The sequence below is a fragment of the Bicyclus anynana genome, chromosome 1, assembly GCF_947172395.1.
Source record: "Bicyclus anynana chromosome 1, ilBicAnyn1.1, whole genome shotgun sequence".
Taxonomy (NCBI): Eukaryota; Metazoa; Arthropoda; class Insecta; order Lepidoptera; family Nymphalidae; genus Bicyclus; species Bicyclus anynana.
The window spans coordinates 10,894,991-10,916,916 of NC_069083.1; the positions used below are offsets into that span (position 1 = coordinate 10,894,991).

At 36.6% G+C, this 21,926-nt stretch overlaps 1 protein-coding gene across 3 annotated transcripts in view; it reads left to right on the forward strand.

The window, feature by feature from the left end:
* The window catches only part of LOC112051923 (septin-7), a 37,553-nt gene that overhangs the window by 11,364 nt on the left and 4,263 nt on the right, over nt 1-21,926 (forward strand). The window contains exons 2-11 of one of the 3 annotated variants that reach the window (XM_052882704.1): nt 6,770-7,102; nt 7,492-7,651; nt 8,979-9,189; nt 11,124-11,379; nt 13,358-13,553; nt 15,053-15,221; nt 17,992-18,033; nt 18,822-18,900; nt 19,898-20,118; nt 20,366-20,406. In XM_052882704.1, the coding sequence (XP_052738664.1) occupies nt 6,770-7,102; nt 7,492-7,651; nt 8,979-9,189; nt 11,124-11,379; nt 13,358-13,553; nt 15,053-15,221; nt 17,992-18,033; nt 18,822-18,900; nt 19,898-20,118; nt 20,366-20,406 (1,708 nt within the window). Of the gene's footprint in view, nt 1-6,769; nt 7,103-7,491; nt 7,652-8,978; nt 9,190-11,123; nt 11,380-13,357; nt 13,554-15,052; nt 15,222-17,991; nt 18,034-18,821; nt 18,901-19,897; nt 20,123-20,365; nt 20,407-21,926 lie in introns of those variants that run through there. The other 2 variants (XM_024090777.2, XM_052882712.1) reach the window with 2 other exon arrangements.

Consider the following 21,926-nt stretch of genomic DNA (forward strand, 5'->3'; position numbering starts at 1 on the left):
CTTGTAATAACCGTTAATTGACAGGTGCACTGGCACTCTAAGGTCCGCTGTATTATAGTTTTGACCCCAGGAAATTAGCTGATTACTCGCTGCTCAGCTTTTGTCAATAAGATCATCATCATTGGATTTGTGCTCGTATGTATTTACCTAGAGGGGTCTGTTGAGGTCAGGGTGACTCTTTAGTACACAAACGTTGCTCAATTCATGTGTTTCTGATAGTAGTCGCTTTAAACCGCTTAATGTATTAAACATATTACGAGATACTATGCTATTTTGCATCCCTACGTTTTTGTATTGATTTGACCTTTACCGTTCACGTAATTCGAAATTATTCACGAAGATCTGAGAAAGGGATACCTACAATTTCACATGAAACTTTGAATTTGTTAAAGCATCTTACAGTTTCTATTATTACGCAAGAAGTAGTAGTATTTTGCTATAGGTTATTCAATTGTTATTCATAAGCTTACCGCAAGTTCGGCGAAGACCCGCTTTTGAGTTCAAATGTCTGTGAATTTTGTGCTGTTTTAACATATTCTAACAGCAGAGCGATGTCCCCTGCATAGTGTCCACTCGTCCATGACGCAAGCTAATGTTGCGTGTCGTTCGTTTCTATGCTTCATCACATTCTGTCATTTGCCTAGTGTCAATTGATGGACATGTCTGTGTTCCAATTGATAATTCTTTTTCATTCCATCCTAGTCGCAGGTATGGTATATATTTGGTAAATTCAAATGAGAATAACCGACTGACCGAGTTATGGGTAAAGTTGTAGAAGATATTCACGGCAACTTCTATGGATGCCGTAGAGACAGGGTAAACTTGGAAATACGTATGATTTTTCGTCTACGCAAATAAATTTATGTCTTCTTAATTTTTAAAATTTGAAGTATTTTTTATTTTAAAAGTAAACAGTTCATACATCTACTAGATTAATATAAAAATGCGAAAGGTCATCATGAAATCTTGAAAACCACTTAACGTACAAATATGAAATTTGGCAGAGAGGTATTTTATAGAAGTAGAGAAGTAGATACCATCCGCTACCTTATTTGCCTACATATTTGGGTAATGCTTTTTTATTTAATAAATATATTACCAGCCGCTGCAGACTCATTAATTGCTATGAAATAATTTCCTGTTATAGGTCTATTTTAGGCACATTAGTACAGTTTTCCTCAGAACTTGACCGCTGGCAGTTTGTTTATGGAATATTTAATTTAATACAAGTATGACAGTTAATTTTAATAAATATAATGTTCAAAAATCTAAAACAGTGCTTTTCACTTAAAAATGAAATAATTAACAACAAACATGAAAAGTATTATATTGTAAGTATCTTTATTGTTTAAATTATACACTACAACTATAATGAAGGAGTAGCTAATATGTAATTAACTGTTATAACAATTTAGCTTAGTATACGAATTTTCTTACTTTTAATGACTAATGTTTCTGTTTCCTCTGAAAACTTTAAGTGTTTGGCGTATTGCGACAATACTTTAATGAATAATCTAACTCAGATTAATGATAAACGATCTACGATACGAACATAGACAAGCTCCAATACATAGATTATAACGACTAAAGAGATCCATTGAGTCCACTCCCTGTTTACTCATAACCATCTGCATTGAGTCATTGTAGATCAATTGTAGTAAAAGTAGGTTGTTTATACGATCTCCCTCTGTAAACAAACAAATGCCTTTCGATGTTGGATGCCATCGATGTTATTTACGTTACGCCAGTACAATATCCTCGCTTATGTAAACACCGGATGACCATGTGAAGCGCCAATAACCCGATCAGTTATCAATTATTATTGCTTATTGTACGTGATCTTTTATTTACGAAGTGAATATTTTTGGAGTTTAGGTTTGGTAGTAGTGTTGTCTGACTAGTAATGTTTTGGGGAAGTTAAGTAGGATGTAGACGTTAAAAGAACATAGATGTCAGAATGTACATTTTCTATTAATGTTTAACGCCTCAAATGTGTGTGTGAATATGTAATGGATATCAGCTTGTATTACGTTACAGGGGTTCAACCTAAGGTTCTACTGTACCTAGAGTATTCTTTGAATCTCCTAATCTCAGAGCATATTGGGTTATAGTGGAGAAGTCTACAGTCTACAAGAAGGAAACAGGGAAGTCGAAGCATTGGGTTCCCTCAAGAGGAAACTCTTCAGTGCCGTGTTAACTGTGCTCGACTCTTCCGCGCATATTATTGGTAAATGAAAATGTATGTTTCTACGTTGTGTACTTACATAATTCATTTAAAGGATTCATTTATAAAGGAATCAACGAATCCCAAAAATAACCCAAAAAAATTATATCAAAAATAAAAACTTGAATTTTACGCTGATAAAGAGGCAGGCGTTACATGTTCTGATCTGACATCTGACATCTGTCTGATGACAATACATGACTAGCTAAGAAACGTCAATACAAATCCAATATGGCGGCCTCCCCAAGATGGCGGACTGGCTGTTTGACTACCCCCATGATATGGATATCAAATAAAAGGGTTTGCTGTCAGAAAAACGAAAAAAATAGTCACGTGACTTAAATTCAATATGGCGGACGTCCAAGTGGCGGACAGGCTATTGGAAATGCACCCCCATGATATAGGCACGTGTTTTTTAATTTTTTAAACTATTCATGTTATTAATATAAATATTGATTGGTATATGTTGTTTAAAAGTTACACTTAGGTATCGATGAATATTTTCAAGAATAATGCAGCCAATGCGCAACATGTGGCAAATCTAAATGTTGCATTCACATCGCCAGTGCAACTGGCAACTGAGCGAAACTTACTTGGGTGGCCTACTTGGCTCGGTGTTAAACACAAAATTATAATTTTAATATTAAATATTTTGTCCTGTCTGTATTAATAACAGACAACAGTAAGTTACAAAATATACTTTTTATGTTGTCGCCTTTTTGATGACTTTGTAGTAGCGTCTAATAAAGATACCTGTGTTTTCATCAGAAGATTATCTATCTTCTGTGGTAAATCGAAAATTTTCGAGTCACCCTGAGGATATCAAACTCATCAAGTATGAAACTTGAGTTGAGTCAAAGTCACATATTTTCTGCATTTCAACTTACTAAAGGTTTTTAAAATCAAAAAGCTACAGTTGTATTCCCTAAGACAATATTATCGAACACCAACTTTTCAGACGACGTTGCTACTTATACAATGTAGTAGGTAGGTATGCTCACGCTCAGTGTTCAAAGTAAACCAAACATCTTAAGACGCCTTGTAAGTCTTGTGATCTTCGTAACGGTATATTCGTAAACGTGCCCACTTGCCAAATTATTGCCTCGGTTATAAAACGCTTAAGTACTTTGAACTGGATCGTCGGTTGTTCGGCTCATTAGCACAACGTGTTTGGTAGTGATTCACGTGTGCAATATACTCGTTTACTAGTCGAGTGAGCGCGTGTCGAATGACGTGAATCATCCCCTATTGTGATCCCTTCTTGTAGCGTAGTACGATTAGGTACAACCGGTGTGAGTTGATGTAGAATTTCTGGCCTTTTAAATAATCATCTTGTGTTTCCCGATATCTAACCCCGACGTTGGTTTTCTAACTCACGATCTTGGGAGCGTCCGGACTGATTCACTCAGGTCACAGTTACTCCCTCCCGAATGGCCCTCTAAGCCGAGTCCGAGTCTCATAGGAGACGCCCTTAGAGAGTTGTTTCGTCCTCTATCTTTATTTCAGCTTTCGGGTCTCATCAAGCGATGCTTCTGCGCTCGCCCAAACCCCCGGTGTCAACCTTAGGGGCGGGGGAGGGTAGGGGTGGGGTATGGGGGGGTTGGGGGGGGGAGGGTTGGTGTAGGGGTGGGGAGGGGGGAAGGGGGTGGGGGCGGGGTAGGGTAGGGGTGGGGTAGGGGGGGAGGGGGGAGGGGGAGAGGGGAGCGGGGGTTAGGGTTGGTGTAGGGGTGGGGGAGGGGGAGGGGGAGGGGGGAGGGGAGGGGTAGGGGAGGGGTAGGGGTGGGGTAGGGTTGGGGTAGGGGTAGGGTAGGGGTAGGGTAGGGGTAGGGCAGGGGTAGGGTAGGGGTAGGGCAGGGGTAGGGTAGGGGTAGGGTAGGGGTAGGGTAGGGGTAGGGCAGGGGTAGGGTAGGGGTAGAGGTAAAGAAGGGTAGAGTAGGGATAGAGAACAAGTGCACTTATGTCAAAACGAAGCTTGACCGGGTCCGCTAGTATGATAGATACTATAGATACCTACTACAAACCACCGCAAAAAACAATCACCAAACAAAACAATGCCAACAGAAAACAGATAAATAATATGCACAAAAAAACCAAATATTATCAAATTTACGTTTATTTCGGACTATTAATATACCTAATGCCAATTTATAAGATATATACAAATGGGTTGACAAGTCTTTCCCTCCGTTTATCCACCGGGGATATTATATCCACCGACGTGCCCATGCGCGGTGAGTGGATAAAACGAGTGTGGGGGATAAACGTTTTATCCTCTCCCCGTGGATAAATTTCTCCCTTGCCCGTGCTAGCCCTGCTGGTGGTACATGGAGCCATTGGCACTTACTCAACACGAAAAAAAAATCTTGTGTTTCAAGTACACTCTTCCAATAAAGTGATTCAACTCTTTTCATTATAAATTTATTGCACGCTCCGAAAAGGTTGCACAGAGCGCAGGCATATTGCTTTTTTGTATACTTCTTAGGAATAATGAAAAAGTCACAGCCGGACGGTTTATTTATTATCTGTTTAATATTTGATCCAGCGATATTTTCTTGTCTTTCTCTAAATTTTTGTTCATTACATTATTGTGTTGATTTCTAAGTCCTGCTTTCTTTCTTTATCCTTTATCGTTTTTCACCCCAAAAACGATGTAAGTAGCTAATTTTGTTAAAGAAACTGTTGTAATACGTACCTTGTTTAGGTATAACCTTGTTTAGGTATATTGACTGACTGACTGACTTAATTTCGAAACTGTAGGTAAGGAGCTCGTGTAGTAAGCTTGCTTGAAATGAACTAATTTTAATTTGATTTCAAAACGCTTACCACACAGGACGTCCCACTTTCATTGTTAAAATTTACAATACGCCTAGTATACGTTACAAGAAGCTCTTTATAAGTGTTGTATACGTATTTGTAAGTAGTTTTACTTGCCTTGATATTGGTGAGTCATCCGACGCCGTGGTTGGAGCCGGCTGTGCACTTACCATTACAGATGTATACGTCGCCAAGCGCCGCTATAGCTATAACACTCGTTTCCACTGAATTTATACCATTCTGTGGACGCCTATTTACTTATTCATGTTTATACAATTTTGTTAAATATAAACTGAAAGGGTACCTATGCCAAAAAAACACAGCAAAACTTTTCTTTCGTTGTTTAGGAGCGGCCTTTGTGAATGTTCGATTTTTTTCGATGTTATGTTATGTTTCGATGTTCGTTTTCTATTTGATTATTATTTTAGGTAGGTTTAGTTATCTACTTGGAATAGGATGTGCCAACATTTATTAAGGTGACAAACTGCCTTTCGAAAAAGTGGTAGAGGCTCAAAATAGTTCAAATTGATGCTAAAAAAGTGCTGGTAATGGATTAAAATCCGGCATTGCAAATATTGTTTATTAGTGATAAGAAATAAGTAATAGATAATATTCACAGTAACACATTGGGGTTTATTTATATGTTATGGGACAAATATGGGTTACCTAGTTAAATTGTGCACAAGTCAAGTAAGTGCTTGTATAAAAAAAGCTTGATTTGAATTTGATGTTTTATAAGCGAATGTATATTCTTTTGAAGAAATAAATAATTTGATGTTCTTTGCAAAGTTAATTCAAAGGGAACAATACGTTGCTGACCGACTTCTAGGGTAAAGCAGTTAATTCTGGGCCTCAAGACGTCCGTAAGCATACACTTGGGTGCAATAACCGTAAAATACGTATGTGTAGGTACGACAACAGTCGAACGGTACCAAGACCTTCACTCTCCAATTCCCAACGGGCTCATAAAAAAATATTACGCTTTTGCATTAGCATTAATTCAGACCTACCCTTACATACAAGCTAAATGTTTCTGTTGTACGGAGAGCAAGGATGAATTGATATGTGTGATTGCCTCTTTGGTCTTGTAGCAAGTTTGCTTATGCGTCAGCGGATATTCGGACTAAAAAAATACTCGGTTTTTTCCAAGACATTCTCCTGCTTCCTGGAATTACAGCTACAGAGAAAACTGTAAGAGCATGCTAGATTGTCAGAGATCAAATCTGAAATTATGAATGATATTTAAACGGGTACATACCACGATAAAACGACGAGATTTAATAAAAATCTCGTCGTTTTATCGTGGTATGTACCCGTTTAAATATCATTCATAATGAACAACCACGAAATAAGTTTAAAATCTGAAATTGTTATTCTTACTTGCCAATTCCCTCTTTAGAGTAGCCAGCTGTACCACTTGAATTTTATAACGATGACAAATAAACTGTCTCGTTGGCCTATCTATAGGTTGAATAGTGCGGATGACGTCGTGGGTTCAAGTCCCATGAAATTTTATGAAATGAAATTTTTACCAGTTGCTCAGAGCAAGTTTAGCAATAGCCGCAGCATTGTGGGTATATATATGCTCTAACCCTTACCTATTTATATAGAAAAGCAAGTTTATGTTTCGATAGTAAGAGAATTTAAAATAAGTAAATAAAACAAAATATGTAGGTAATAGGATTTTCAATAATTTTAATAAATTTTAATAAATTTTTCTTTTGTTTTCAGTTGCAAAGTAAGCGCGAGCTGTTCTTCAAATCGGACACAGTGAGCGGCGGCGGAGTGAGCGCCACGGGGCTACCGTCAGCCGCTCCGCCCGCCCCGCCCGTGGCCCCGTCGGCGCTGAAGGATGCCCTCGCGAAACGCTCCGCCACGCTGCCCGAGCCGCAAGAGAACAGCCACCACGAGGCAAACGGTACCGCGCCCAAGCTCAGCAACAGCGTGTCGGTGGACGGGGGGCGGACGGCCGCGATGCCGCCGCAGATGCCCGCGCCGCCTGTGCCGACCACGGCGCCTCCGCCTGTCACCGCTCCGCTTAGGAGTACAGAGAACATTATGAAGGTAATTAATTGAAACACTAGCTTATCCGGTGATTTTAGTACAATACCTGATCCCATCTCTGATTTTTCTAACTTATCTGTTTTCATAAGCTATTCATTTATCAGAAAAAACAAAACTGAAATATTCAAATTGTTGAAGCCGTTTTCGAGTTGTAGCGAAACTAAGGACAATTCATCTAAAATATAAAATTTCCAAGTCCTGTTGCATCTGCGAATAGTATTCCACTTTAATATTTTACCTACCTGTTAAATGTAACGTAGTAAATCACATCATCATCATCAAAAAGCTAGTAAAGAGTAACTTTAAAAAACCAAATATCAGAAACAGTTGCAATAATTAGTATAACGTTTTCGTTTGAAGCAAAGTTAACATATTTTTTATTATTTCAGAAATCTGATCACCCACCAGTTGCGCCAAAACCCGAATTACCTAAGATAGAGAAACCCAAGACCAAAGAATTAGATGGATACGTTGGATTTGCGAATCTACCAAACCAGGTGTACAGGAAAGCAGTCAAAAAAGGCTTCGAGTTCACACTAATGGTTGTAGGTAAGCGAGAATGGTTTGTTTTCTCGACTGAATAAATGTTTCACATTCAAACGTAAGCCACGTTTGGTACAACTTCTGCGTTCACCGGCTGAATTGTAATGGTTCCGGCGAAACAATGGGCTTTGAGTTACAACTATAGTCGTTACTATTATCGGACGTACATTTTCTGTCGGCTTTAGTTGGACAATTATGGCGTACGCATTTCAAATTGTCTATTTCATAGGTCTATTAGTGCATTGGTACTTTTCCACTAACAATGTGATAATGTGAATGTCTATTTATTTGTTATCAAGACAAATTGACCAGGGCACTTGCAGTGTATGTTTCAGTTTGGAACCCTTAAAACCTATACTAAACAATTTATATCAGACGCTGATAAGTGAGGGCGCTAATATAAAGTTTCCGCCACGGCTAGAAAATATCGTATATCCTATACTTTACTACATTATAGTTATTGTATACGTCAATCATTCGGATATTGTTTGTCATACGAGTATCCCAAGAGAACGACAATTCTTATTGTATCTATAACTAGCGTAGTTCTCGGGATAAAATATAGCAAATGACTCTCGCAATGGCTAAACGTCTGAATGGTCTATTGGTAAAATGAATTTTACAAATAGGTTCACTAGATCTGGAAAATTCAATCGGGGGCAATTGGGGCTACAATATAATACTCGAAAACTATATCTCTTTATAATATCTATATAGATTAAAAGTTGATCCACGTGGGTGAGTTGTAGAAAATAGTAGCGGTTATCTATACTAATATTATAAATCTGAAGAGTTTTTTTTAATGAACGCGGAACTCAGGAACTACTGGTCCGATTTGAAAAATTCTTTCAGTGTTAGATAGCCCATTTATTGAGGAAGGCTATAGGCTATATATTATCCCCGCACTCCTACGGGAACGAGAACCACGCGGGTGAAACCGCGCGGCGTTAGCTAGTTATTAAATAGCTAACAGTGTTAACAGAGGTAACTACGTAATGAAAATGTCAGGAAGTGTGTTTGACCCTGAATTTAGTTGACATCCCGGCTGTAGGCGCTGTTAGTAACTTTATAATGTATACTTACATTTAAATACTTTTGGTATTAATTGTTTATGTCTTTCTCTCTTTAGACTTATTAAAAAAATCCCTTATATCTTGATTAGAGGTTCGTCGTTTTCTTTTAAAAACACTACACATATGCTACGAGTAGATATTAATTTGGCCGAAAATTCCTTTATTTTCGTCTTTTATAAACGAAACATCTGATTCAGCATTGCCCAAAAAACAGTGTTGTTGCTTTTTGAAAATGATTTTTTCTTTATTTTTGTTTTCAGGTGAGACAGGATTGGGCAAATCGACATTAATAAATTCGTTGTTCCTCACGGATGTGTACGATAAAGACAAGCATCCGGGCCCGTCTCTGCGCGTGAAGAAAACCGTGGGCGTTGAGACTAGTGTTGTGCTCCTCAAAGAAAATGGCGTCAATCTCACACTCACGATTGTCGACACACCGGGCTTCGGCGACGCGGTGGACAATAGTAATTGGTATGCGTTTATGATAAGTATTTATTATTTAAGTCAAACATTGATACGTGTTTAGATATAAAATTACATATAATATATTTGACGGCCTCCGTGGCGCAGTGGTTCGATCCCCGGTTGGGCCGATTGAGGTTTTCCTAATTGGTCCAGGTCTGGCGGGTGGGAGGCTTCGGCCGTGGTTAGTTATATCACCAAACGGCAAAGGTCGCCAATCGAGTACTGCCAAGTGATTTAGCGTTACGGTACGATATCGTGTAGAAACCGAAAAAAAAACTTCCTGCTCCTAACAAGTTAGCCTCCATATTATATTGCATCTCTCATCCCATCAATTAAAAATCATCTCTTACCATTAGTTGAGATTGTAGTCAAGGGCTAACTTGTGAAGAATTAAAAAAATAATTAAAAAATTATTTACCTAGTAAGAGCGTAAGGTAAGACTCTATTTTATTGTAATGTGTATGATAAGTTTACCGAAAATAAATGAAACCAAATTCCATGCAAGATCGCGGCTACGTATGTACTCGTTTAAATATTATCCCACAATATACTAGTAGGTATAGCAAGACATAAGATTTTTCAATTCGACACAATACTTTATTTTGATGAATGCTAGCAAATTAGTTACATTCTATGCTAATTACAATAATTAGCATTTGTTTACATTGAGTTATTTTTAAAATTAAAATAACAGGTCGAACTTCACATATTGTAATATTCTAATTTGTTAATAAGACTAAGCTTTTAAAAACCCTTGACCCCCAGAAAGTCTATAAACAGAAAGCCATAACTTCGGTACAATTGTTTTATGTTTTAAGAACTTGTGATTTATCAGTAACGATCTTGCTTCGTAATTCATCTAGCACTTAAATGAAATTAAACAAGATAACCCAATTTTTTTGCGGCTACTGCTACAAAACCAGTTTGCTTACACATGCCCTAATTCGTTCTAAGATATATAAAACCTGTTCTTTTTTGCGGTTATTTTATATAATGATGATTGAAATATATTTGTTTTGGTTTTTATACTTGCTTTGCCGATCGAGCTTGAATTTCGGTTTAAGTTTTAGCTTCGTGTTGATTGTGGCGTGCGATGTTCAATTAGTTTCGTGTTCTTGTTAATGAGAAAGGATCAAGATTTTACATCTCGACATTGAAATAAAAATACTCATTTATAAATATAACAAAACGATTATATAAAAAGATATCAAAATAAGGTTTAAAATTAGTAACATACGTAAGCACGTACACAATAAGTTGTAGGTAGAACTGATTGTAATGTACCTTATGATAGTAGAAGCCTAACAAGAAGTTGGGCATTTGGCTGCCTTTATGGGCCCTGTGTGATTGAAGAGTTTGCTGCAGTCTAAGATGGTAGCAGGCTAATTTAAGGGTATTATCTTTGTTATCATTCTATAGATCGAGCCCTGCATAACTAACGAGATTGAAGTGTAACATGGTAAATGGCTAACTAAAAAGAGTTGGACATTAGGCTACATTACTTTGGATTGATTGATGATCTCAATAGTCGTTAGATGTTAGTAGTAGGCTAGTTTTGAAAACCGTTTCTTCCCTTTAAATGGGCCCTGTGTGATTGATGAGTTTGCTGCAATCTAAGAATTAAGTATTAAGACTCAGGAATTCACTTGGCCCTGCTTAACTGTTGAACGTTTACTAACCAGCTGTTTTTTTTTACTGTTGCATAATTAATAGTTCTACAACATTTTTATTTCCTGGTAACTCATTTAGCTACCAGAATCAAGAATTTTCGCAATTAAAAAAGTTGATCGTCTCATCGAGATGAAGCTATTCACGAAAAATTAACTTGATAGTAATCAGTTGTAAAAAATGTTCTACGGATTCGTATATGAAAATCCTATTCCTAGAAAAGCAGTTTACTTTTTTGGTAACTTCTTAATAGTTCACATGTTATGTTGTAGCTGGCAACCCATCATCGATTTCGTGGAATCGAAGTATGAGGAATTCTTGAATGCGGAGTCACGAGTGACGCGGATGGCCGCGCCGCCCGACACGCGCGTCCATTGCTGCCTGTACTTCATAGCGCCGAGCGGGCACGGACTCAAACCCCTCGATGTAGAGTTCATGCAGCGGCTCGGCGATAAAGTCAACATTATACCGGTCATCGCCAAGGCCGATACTATGACGCCCGAAGAATGCAAGGATTTCAAAGAACAGGTAGCTTTAATTTTATTTTAATCGCCCCTAATTGGTGGTACGAATGATAGAAATAATAGTTGAATCAAAGGAAAAAATTTTAGTTGAAGGTCTGTCATGGCTAATGATTATTTAATTGGTCAAGACAATCTAACTTCTTTATTTTTTACTAGCTGACGCCGCGCGGTTTCACTCGCGCGGTTCCCGTTCCTGTAGGAATACGGGGATATTATAGCCTACCTCGATAAATGGGCTATCTAACACTGAAAGAGTTTTTCAAATCGGACCAGTAGTTCCTGAGATTAGCCCGTTCAACCAAACAAACAAACAAACAAACAAACTCTTCAGCTTTATAATATTAGTATAGATTATAATATTAGTATAGATATTTGCTGATGTTTGTTACTTGTTTTTAACCGACTCCCAAAAGTATGTATGTATGTTCTTAGGTTGTGAAAACTTATAGAATATCTTGTTTTTCCTGAATAAACATTGAAATTTAGTTTAAAAGATCTTGCTGGATCTGAATGCAAAATTATATTGAATTCTTTAACGAATTCCGTTATAATCCTTTCAGCAGCTATTTTTAGCTATATACATTCTATCAAGAATATTTTATGTAAAAACGGAAAAATCCCTCCATTGGTCGTAGTGATTACTGATCAGTTATTAATCCATTCCATCCATTGTGTATTTAACATTACTCATTTGAAACACATTGTCATATGCAAATGTAAATAAGGCGCAGCTAAGCTAACCACAAAATATGTAATATGAATCTAGTTTGTGTTGTTACTCACAGAGTTTCCGTTAAGATTACTTGTGACTAATATTTGAACAAGTAATTAAACTGCCCTGATTTTCTGAGGCGATTGGTTAAGAATAGAGTAAAACAACATTAATGTTGGTTTAGCGGATTGTGCTTAACTAACATGTATATGTGTATTTTTTTTAATTATATGGACTTCTAATTCTTTTTGCTTTTATATAAATGCACCGTGTCGGGGTTTCACCCGCGTAGTTCCTCATATCGATCGAGGAGTTTTTGAGTTAAATCGTTACTAACGAACACAGAAATCGAATCTTACCTCTTTATAATGTTTATATAAGCCACACTGAAATATAATGACTTTGATTGATTGATAGGAATGTATAATCTGTGAACAGAAAAACATGACGTCACCCTGGAAAGTGACCGAAAATGTCAACTTGCATTGTGTTTGACCACAATATGCACATTGTGTGATTGTTTTGATATGCCAAGTGAAAATTTATTGATTTTCATTTTAATTTTGAAAATACAATGCCATATAAAGATGTGATAGCCCAGTGGACATAACCTCTGCTCTCGATTCGGAAGGCGTCAGATCGAATTAGGTCCAGGGCATGCACCTCAAACTTTACAATTATGTGCTTTTTAAGAAATTAAATATCACGTGTCTCAAACGGTGAAGAAAAAGCGTCGTGAGGAAACCTGCATTCTTGAGAATTTTCTTAGTATTCTACGTGTGTGTAGTTTGCCAATCCGCATTGGGTTAGCGTGGTGGACTAAGGCCTAACCCCTCTCATTCTGAGACGTGCACAGTGAGCCGAATATGGGTTTTTAATGACTATGATGATGAATGTGATTGTTATCGCCGCGTTACATTTACTTGCGGTACGGACGGCTTCAGTGTGCTCGTGGCGTGGAGCCGTCCACATCTTTTGTTGTGTAATTCTTTATGGGTTACTTGGGATAGGCGGGGAGAGTGACTTGAGTGGAAAAGGGGAGTGTTTGTTAACAGTCAAAGGATCCTTTAACCCTACACACATCGTTCACAAGTGCGTGCCTTCACTCAAGGTCATTCTCTGCCATTCTAGGGTCTTATTTTGGTTACAGTTTGATTTTTTAATTAAGTTGTCCTGACAAATGTTGTGAATCATAACCTTTGTTCGACATTAGTTTTCTTATTTTTGTAATCTTTTTTGAGTCTGCTAAAATGATATATTTCGTTTTCAGATCCTGAAAGAGATAGCACAGCACAAAATCAAAATCTACGACTTCCCCGAGAGTACGGGAGAGGAGGGCGAGGGCGCGGATACCAGCAAAGCGTTGAGGGGCCGCGTGCCCTTCGCTGTGGTCGGTGCTAACACGGTCATCGAGCAAGACGGCCGGCGGATCCGCGGCAGGAAGTACCCCTGGGGGATCGCTGAAGGTAACATTTCATTGTACTGGTGATATTGTTTTAGAGGTTATTTACCTTTAGAACATAAAGGTTAAATAAACTGCGCATTTCAAATTAACTTCTGGTTTATTTAACTATCTGATCACAGTAGTAACTATTAACTTACGCGAAGTTCTAAAAAAATAGCAGATATTTTTAGGTTTTATAGGTTAACTCACTATAACCTTTTTTAAAGTAATATTTTTTTTTTAAATGCATAATTTCCGAAGATGTTTTTAATCCTTATCCAGTTTGACGTTTAGTATATCAAGTAATAATGTGACATCACAAAATGGACGACAGCGTTTTTGACGACGATTTTGGAAAATTTGAAAAAATACATGATTATATTAAGTTTTATAAGAAATCCTTAACTTTTATTAATTAATATCGATATATTTTGGACCCTTATTCCATGTAAGTATTACACGAAATTGATATTGTTTGTATTAAATTTGACATGACTCAACTATCCTATTATTAAGTTTATTCATAATAAGTATTTATTTTAACGAAATTTCCCTTGACATAATTTACTTTCAATAAATATCTTTAGAAATTTGATTTAAATTTAAATTTCTTCGTAAGAAAACAATGGACGCCACTACAAGATTTCACAGTTAAAAAAAACTATAATATATAAAGCTATAAATATAAATAAAATAACTAAACAGTACAAATAACAAGTTCATCTGCCATGTACAATATGCCTTGTTAAATTATGTGTATACATTTAAACGGTTCATTACTCATGCAGATTGAGTCTGATCAATCAACTGGCTTCGTTCATTGGCGTACCTCGTGAATTTTTGCCAATTAGCAAAAATGTTGAATTGTTCTGTTCGCAAATGATATGCTGTGGACATGATTTTTTTGCATGGATATTTGAGTCTCGTAATTGTTTAAATTGATATAACTTTTGATAGATTGTCACCGTAAAATTCTTGGTACCGTTAGATTACAATCTTTGCCGCGAAATTGTAAACTGTCGAAAGATTGTGAACCGCAACATACTGCTTACAATTTATCGTGTGTAGATCGTACAAAGAAAAAACCTAACACCCAACTATTGGTTTATGAGTCGCTGAAGTTGCGTTTCTTTGGACTATACCATAGGTATGTTATGGTATAAGTAGGTAGGTATTGCCAATTATGTAGTTTGGACCATGGTGGATTGGACCCTCAATTGATTAAACACAAAATGTAATTATTTGTGATTTCCTTGAGGATATCATGTTGCAACTTAGAGACCTTTAAAATTTTCTTCCGGTCAAATCGGTCTAGCCGATTCAAAAAATTGCCCAGACAAGCAAATAGACCTACAGACAGACGAAAATTTTAAAACGTTTGATTCAGTTTTAGTGTGTATAAATAACTATAAGGCGATAGCGCGCGGCGTCAGCTAGTTAAAAAGATATGGCAAACATGTGCGATAAAGTATTTCTTATTTTGCTTTTAAATTAAAATGTTATTGTTTTCATAAATTGCAGTGGAAAACTTGGAACACTGCGATTTCTTGGCACTCCGCAACATGGTGATCAGGACGCATCTGCAGGACCTCAAAGACGTGACCAGCTCCGTACACTATGAGAACTATAGGTGCCGCAAGCTCGCCGGACTGTCGCACGACGGCAAACCACATAGGATGAATTCCAACAAGTATGTCACTGATTTGTTACTGTAGATCTTCTATTTTTGGATGACTTGGTTTTGGTTGTAGCGGTAAAGTGTACAGATAGGCGTGTTTGTGTGAAATTGAAGTTAACAAAGCAGAAATTTATATAATATTCCCGCGTACTTTATGTTTCGTTGGTAACACAGGGATAAAATATTGCCTGTATTCAACAGGGATATTAGGGGATTCTAATAGTGAATGGATTGTTCAAACCTTTTTTATTTCCTCTTTGTAATAAAATAATTATATAATTTGTATTGATAAAACAAAGCCATAGTTTCATTATGATTTATTTTCATGATCTTCAATTTGTTGGATTTTTAATTCTTTAACCGAATAGCTTTTAAAACGCCGAAATATTGAAGAAAACCCCTTTATGTAAGTCCATTCAAGACACAGTCACCTACGCCAACAACATTAAATAATTTAACAGCAAATTTCTGTTGTGCCGACGTTTCTTAAGTTTACACACACACAGGCGTTTGTGATGTCAGTTTACTACTACATCCAAAACCAAAACGAATTCCTGAGGTAGAAAAACTATACTGATACATTCTTTCCTTTCTAGATGGCATATATCTAGATTATTTTAATTTGGCATGTCAACACATATACATAAATTGTTATTGTGTACTTTCTCGAAATTACGTCAACGTAATTTGAAGTGTGACGTCACGGCTTGGGCTACAAATAGACACTACAGAAACATAATGTTGAAGTGCCAAGTTTAAAAAATGTAGATATAAGGGTATTTGACAGTTAAATCTAAAACAAAGACATTACCTTTTTCTTTTTTTATATATTAAATGAACAAAGTGTAAAGTAAGAAATTTACCTTGATACATTTTAAATATCAGAATAACTTAAATTCAAACACATCTTTTGCGTTATCTAACTGTTTGAGATGAATCAATGATGTTCAGAAAGGAAAAGGTCCAAAAATGTTAAAAACATTGACGGGGTTTATGTACAAAACTTGTATTAAAACAGCGCTTTTTTAATATTTAGGATGAACTTTTCCATGTCACATCAATTTGAAGATGATGCATCCTTTTTACAAATATTTTTTCAAGTGTGTTACGTTGAAAACTTTCACTGAAATTAGGGATTAGAATTAGTTTAATCTACATACAACAAATTTTCTCCTAATTCTACTCTACTAGAATTACATAAAAAATATTTTTGGTATAGTGTACAAGAACCACGTCATATATGTACCTTTTCATTTTTGGAAATGCCAAATACCCTGTCAATATCATTTTCCCTTTCCACTTCTTCGTTTGTTCCTCAAAGTTGATGTTGAATCAATATGTTATATTCTGCCAGTTCGCTATCAAATAGATGTTTGATTTTGACATTAAAGGCATGGACTAACAACCTCAGTAGACTGGGTTGGTATGACTAAAATAATAACTTTGATGTATCTATAAGACTGCCGTCACCAGTGTGAGGTGACCAGACTTCTTATTCATATATTAAAAAAATCATTATTTTCCTAACGATCTAACTTTATTAACGAAACTTTTATGAATTAATTTGATACTAAAAAATGTTTTTAAATTCATTGCTGCATGTCTGGTCACCTTAAATTCGATGGAATAAAAATTTTCAAACTCTCGCATTAATAGGCTAGCGAAGTTTAATTTTGTTTCACCATTTTAGCGCTATAGTTGCATATTACATTCTCTACTACTAGAATGTTCTGTGCTTGGGCATGCAGAAATGAATTTGTCCGTCGTGGATTGTTTTAAATATTCATCGCTGGTTGCGCATCCCATTGTGTTATTGCTTCCTACTGATTGATATTGAAATGGAATGCAGTAATCTTGAACATGCAAACAGTACTTGGCGCCGCGGTTGAATTTTTAAAATATCCATGACTAAACGTCATTAATCATGATAACTTTGCGTTTCATGCGCTTTTGCAGTGGCATTAATAACAATTTATAGCACATTACGTGTTCGCAAAGATGCTAATTTGCGTGTGTCACAATCATGCACCGATGTTATTGTTCGTACATTACAATTGATTCAAACGGCGTCGAACTCATTTTCATTACATGCAGGGCGTATAGTAGGAGAGCTGGTAGACATTTTGAAAACAAATTGAAGACTTGGCTGAAGGATAGCAGCATTATAAGCTCTCAGTATTTGTAATTTTTTTGTCCCACCAATATTGTCATAAAATTGGAAATCAGTCATTTCCTACATATTTATTTGATTTTGCATAAATCTGGCAGTTTATCATAAAAAGGCTAGATTAAATTATTCTGGTGGTGGTATTATGAAGTAGATAAATGTCCTATACAAAATTACTAACACTTAATTACTTCGGGCAATACAATACACGCAAGGTAATCGACCTACAAGTTTTTACGTTGTGACTACTGACCTTTAGAGTAATTGATTTGTACATACATTTACAGTATTATTTGCTAAGCCTATTTAAGACACATCTACATTTTGTATTAAGATATGATAAAAGAAAAACAAGCCTCAAATAGTGCCCCATAAATGTCTACCACCTCTCAGACTAATAAGGCCGCTTGTAAAATCGATTACACTTCCAGAAACATGAATCTTATTTCGCCGTCGTAAGATTCACATTCACATACATTCATTATTGTTCATTGAATCGCGATAAACATTCCAATATGTTGGATGCATTCATTGCATTTTAATGTGCCAGTTGCTAATGCCACTGTAGCGTGTGGCGACGGCCACGTGTTGTTAACAACAGTTGTGTTGGTTCAGTTTCTGCCCGCAAGGACTGATGAACAGTTTCATGACCGTGTGGTAAGTTACATTGCACACAGACACGTCGTTGTGTGCGTTTATTCATTTGCTACATTATTCATTACGGGCACGGTGTTTGGAATCGTAATTAGAAAGTAGTGCACACATATCTCAGTAGAATGTTACTGTTGCATTTTACATACTTGTTGTGATGTTTATTTATCTGTTTTGCACTTGTGTTTTACTTTCACCTCTTGGTATATTGCAGCATGCATACAGCATCTTAGTTGCATTATTTATATAGAAATGCGTAAAGTTTCAAGTACATACAAATAATGAATATTAAAATTGTAAAAAAATTCTAGATTCCCCCAAAAATCCCAATGCACAAATGATCTTTCTAATAATGCAAATTCTAAAAGATCGTTTTCTTATTCAATGGTTCTTCGATATCACTTTTCCTGTATCAGGGTGGTTATTATTTTAATTTATATGAATGAACCCTTTTTCTATCGTACAAATATTTTATTTAGATCTTACAATAAAATGAAAATACACATACTAAGTGTATATTTCGGTATAGAATGTATTTTTGTTAATATTAACTTTTTATCTGTAAATAAAAACCTTAGTTTATTGAATTGTCGTAATTTGAATCTTGTAATATACCCCAATTATGTAAAGACTTCTAAATATCCAACCACCAAACTTGACCATTTTGACTGCATGAGAATGTTTTGTTAAACTTGCCTATCACTGTATATTAAGGGTGTTTTTATAAAATGCGGTTTAACTGCAGTCAAAATTATTGTTAAATTTAAATGTTTAAATAATTTTGTTGTTCTCAGGAATCCATTGGCACAGATGGAGGAAGAGAAGAGAGAACATGACTCCAAAATGAAGAAGATGGAAATTGAAATGGAACAGGTAAGTATTTCAAATTAAAATAAAAAGCAAATTCTTTTAAAAGTACAGATATTGATGCAAAGTACGATATAAAATATTTATTAACGAAACTAATTTCCGTGGTACAATACGACTAACAATCTAGTGCTTGACTGCGATGTCGCCTCATGTCATCGCTCAAACACGTGGTTCTTTCACATAAACGAGTTATCTTAACTTTTCTATAGTGACGGACTCTATAGGGAGTTAGAGGGAGTGGTAGCAGCCGTATTATTCTTTCATTCATTTACAGAATGACAGACAGACACGTTCCCCCCGCAACCTTACAGCGCGTGCGGTGTAGAGCTTATTTGCATAGATTGCCTATATCGGATTTAAATGAATTATCTTTTATTCTCAAATAAATTTAAAGCTAGTATTATAAGTGGGACTATCTCTGATTGTCCACCGGGTGCTCATGTGTGATCAATGTCGATGCAGTCAAAATTGCAAACTCGGCAGATGCACCGAAAAGTCGCATATTTAATAATTGGTTTTACACCAGAAATAATTTGAAAAGGGAACTTAGGAACTAATAGAAAAGTTAATATAGGAGAAGAAACTTACGATACAATGGACGAGAGTCCAGTCTGGATACTTGCACAAAACAGATGTTATAGGTGCATCGTGATCAGTGGTCCGTGACATTCCTATGTGGTTGACATTAAGGCGTCCCCAAACGTTTTGCTTCGATGTTTCTAATCCGAACAACCAGAGTCTGGAATGCTCTTTTGCTGTCTAGTTGCTGCCAACCCACAATTTAAACATAAAGTCAAGAAGAAACATTTTATGGCAAAGTGCGTCCCATCTTAGACCTCATCGTTGCTTTCAATGATTCGTTATTGTAGTCAAGCACTAGCCTCTAACAGACTTCAGTTCGGTTTTGGTGAAATCTGCTTTTTGTTCGTTTTCGTATGCCAGGTCTAAAGCGCGTTAACATCCACATAACACTTAATAGACACATATGGTATGGCTCCAGGTGTTCGATATGAAGGTGCGTGAAAAGCGCGCCAAGCTGAAGGAGTCGGAGGTGGAGCTGGCGCGGCGGCACGAGGCCACGCGGCGCGCGCTCGAGGCACAGGCGCGTGAGCTGGAGGAGCGGCAGAGGGCGCTGATGGCGGAGCAGGCCGCTTGGGAGCGCGAGACCGGCCTCTCGCTCGACGACCTGCGCCGACGCTCACTCGAGGCCAACAGCAAGGAGTGAGTACAATTGCAATCCTGCTCTCATCGGCACGAGGCCACGCAGCGCGCGCTTGGGGCACAAGCGCGTGAGCTGGAGAAGCGGCAGAGGGCGTTGCTGGAAGAGCAGGCCGCTTGGAAACCGGCGCGAAACCGGCCTCTCGCTCGACGACTGACGCTCGCTCGTATTTTACAAAATTTTTCAAAATTGATTTCGTCACTAAACTTATTTCACAAAACTCGCTAACTAAAATGTATTTGTTTTCAGGACGGTCGATGGCAAGGATAAGAAGGACAAGAAGAAGAAAGGTTTGTTTTAAACTCGCGTATAATCGCGTCGGCTTCGCACCCACCGTAACTGTTGCGTGACTAACATCGAGTTGACTGTCTCCATGCTTGTCGGGGGAACCTATCGACTAACTATTTGGGCCCTTTGTAATACACCCTCTAGGGTCCTTAAGACGGTAAAAAGAAACACCAATAATAATAATTAATTAATTAATAAAATGTAACTAATGATTTTAAATTTTTTTATACTAATTAAAATTCAAGTATTTGATCACTGAAATTAATTAATTAGATTACTCGGGACATTGTTCAAGTTCAGATCCTCTAGAGGGTTTTTTCTATACGGGCCTCAGTTATAACCGATTTTGAATCGATTCAGTAGTGAGTTTTAACTGTACCAGTGAAACCACTCAAATGGGGCATGTGTAATGCTTCTGCATCAAAATGGCTATTATCGTCTTTCTGTATAATGTTATACAGGTTTTAATGAGATTTTATTTACACTTTCAAGGTATGTACCCGATATTTCATGATATTTTGAAGAAGCGTACCTTGTAAAATAAGCAATAAGTACCTTGGCCATTTGAGATTCCACGAGATTGGTGTTTTTTATATAACTTATTTAAACATAGTGCCATTTTAATAAAATATTTGATGTCGCTAACATAACCTAAAAGTATTTTTCGTTGGTTTCTACATGTTTGTTTTATATTTATGTGGTATCGGTCTTTGTTTACACTCTGTAATATAGAGATTACTATTAATATTTTCTTTAACTGACTTTAAAAAGACAAAAAATTTTAGTTGTATATAATTTATGTAACATTTAAAGAGAATGTTTATATTGTATAAGTGATATGTTTTACTGTAAGCGTAAATATGAATGTTTAATGTGGGACTAACAGTGAACCCCACACAGAAGTTTTTAATATTGCAATTGTCTATTGGTAGGTTTCGGCCATGGCTAGTTAATGCCTTACCAACAAATACGGGTTGCCTTTTGATTTAGAGTTCAGTTTGAATGCCTCGTGGAAACTATTTAATTTGGTAAGTTGTGTTCCTGACATATGTCACACTGTTTTAATTATTCTATCGTTGTTTATCATCAGGCAGCAGCCGGTTTGTGGAATTGAAAAATAAGAGAATCAAAATGTTGCAAATATATTTTGTAACAAAATATCGCATAGGTTTGGTATTTCCACACCATTGTGTATACACTGACGTTTAGAATTACAGTTCCACCAATAACAAAGCTCTAATTTTAAACGCGTTGTTTGATTGGATAGACGCATGCTGCAAACTTGATCGCATCCGGTAGAGCATTTTATTAGACTATGTCATAAACTTCTTTGTGGGATCACAATTCGATCAAGTTTTCTATAACTCAAATTCGACATTTTCAAGAATCAAATATATTGCGTTATGGAATGCATCTATTCGTCATTAATTAATTAATAATTATATTATTTGCTGAAGTGAGTATTTTAAATTTATTTTGTTCAAGATATTGTGCCTATGACATCCATGGAACAAAGTTTTTC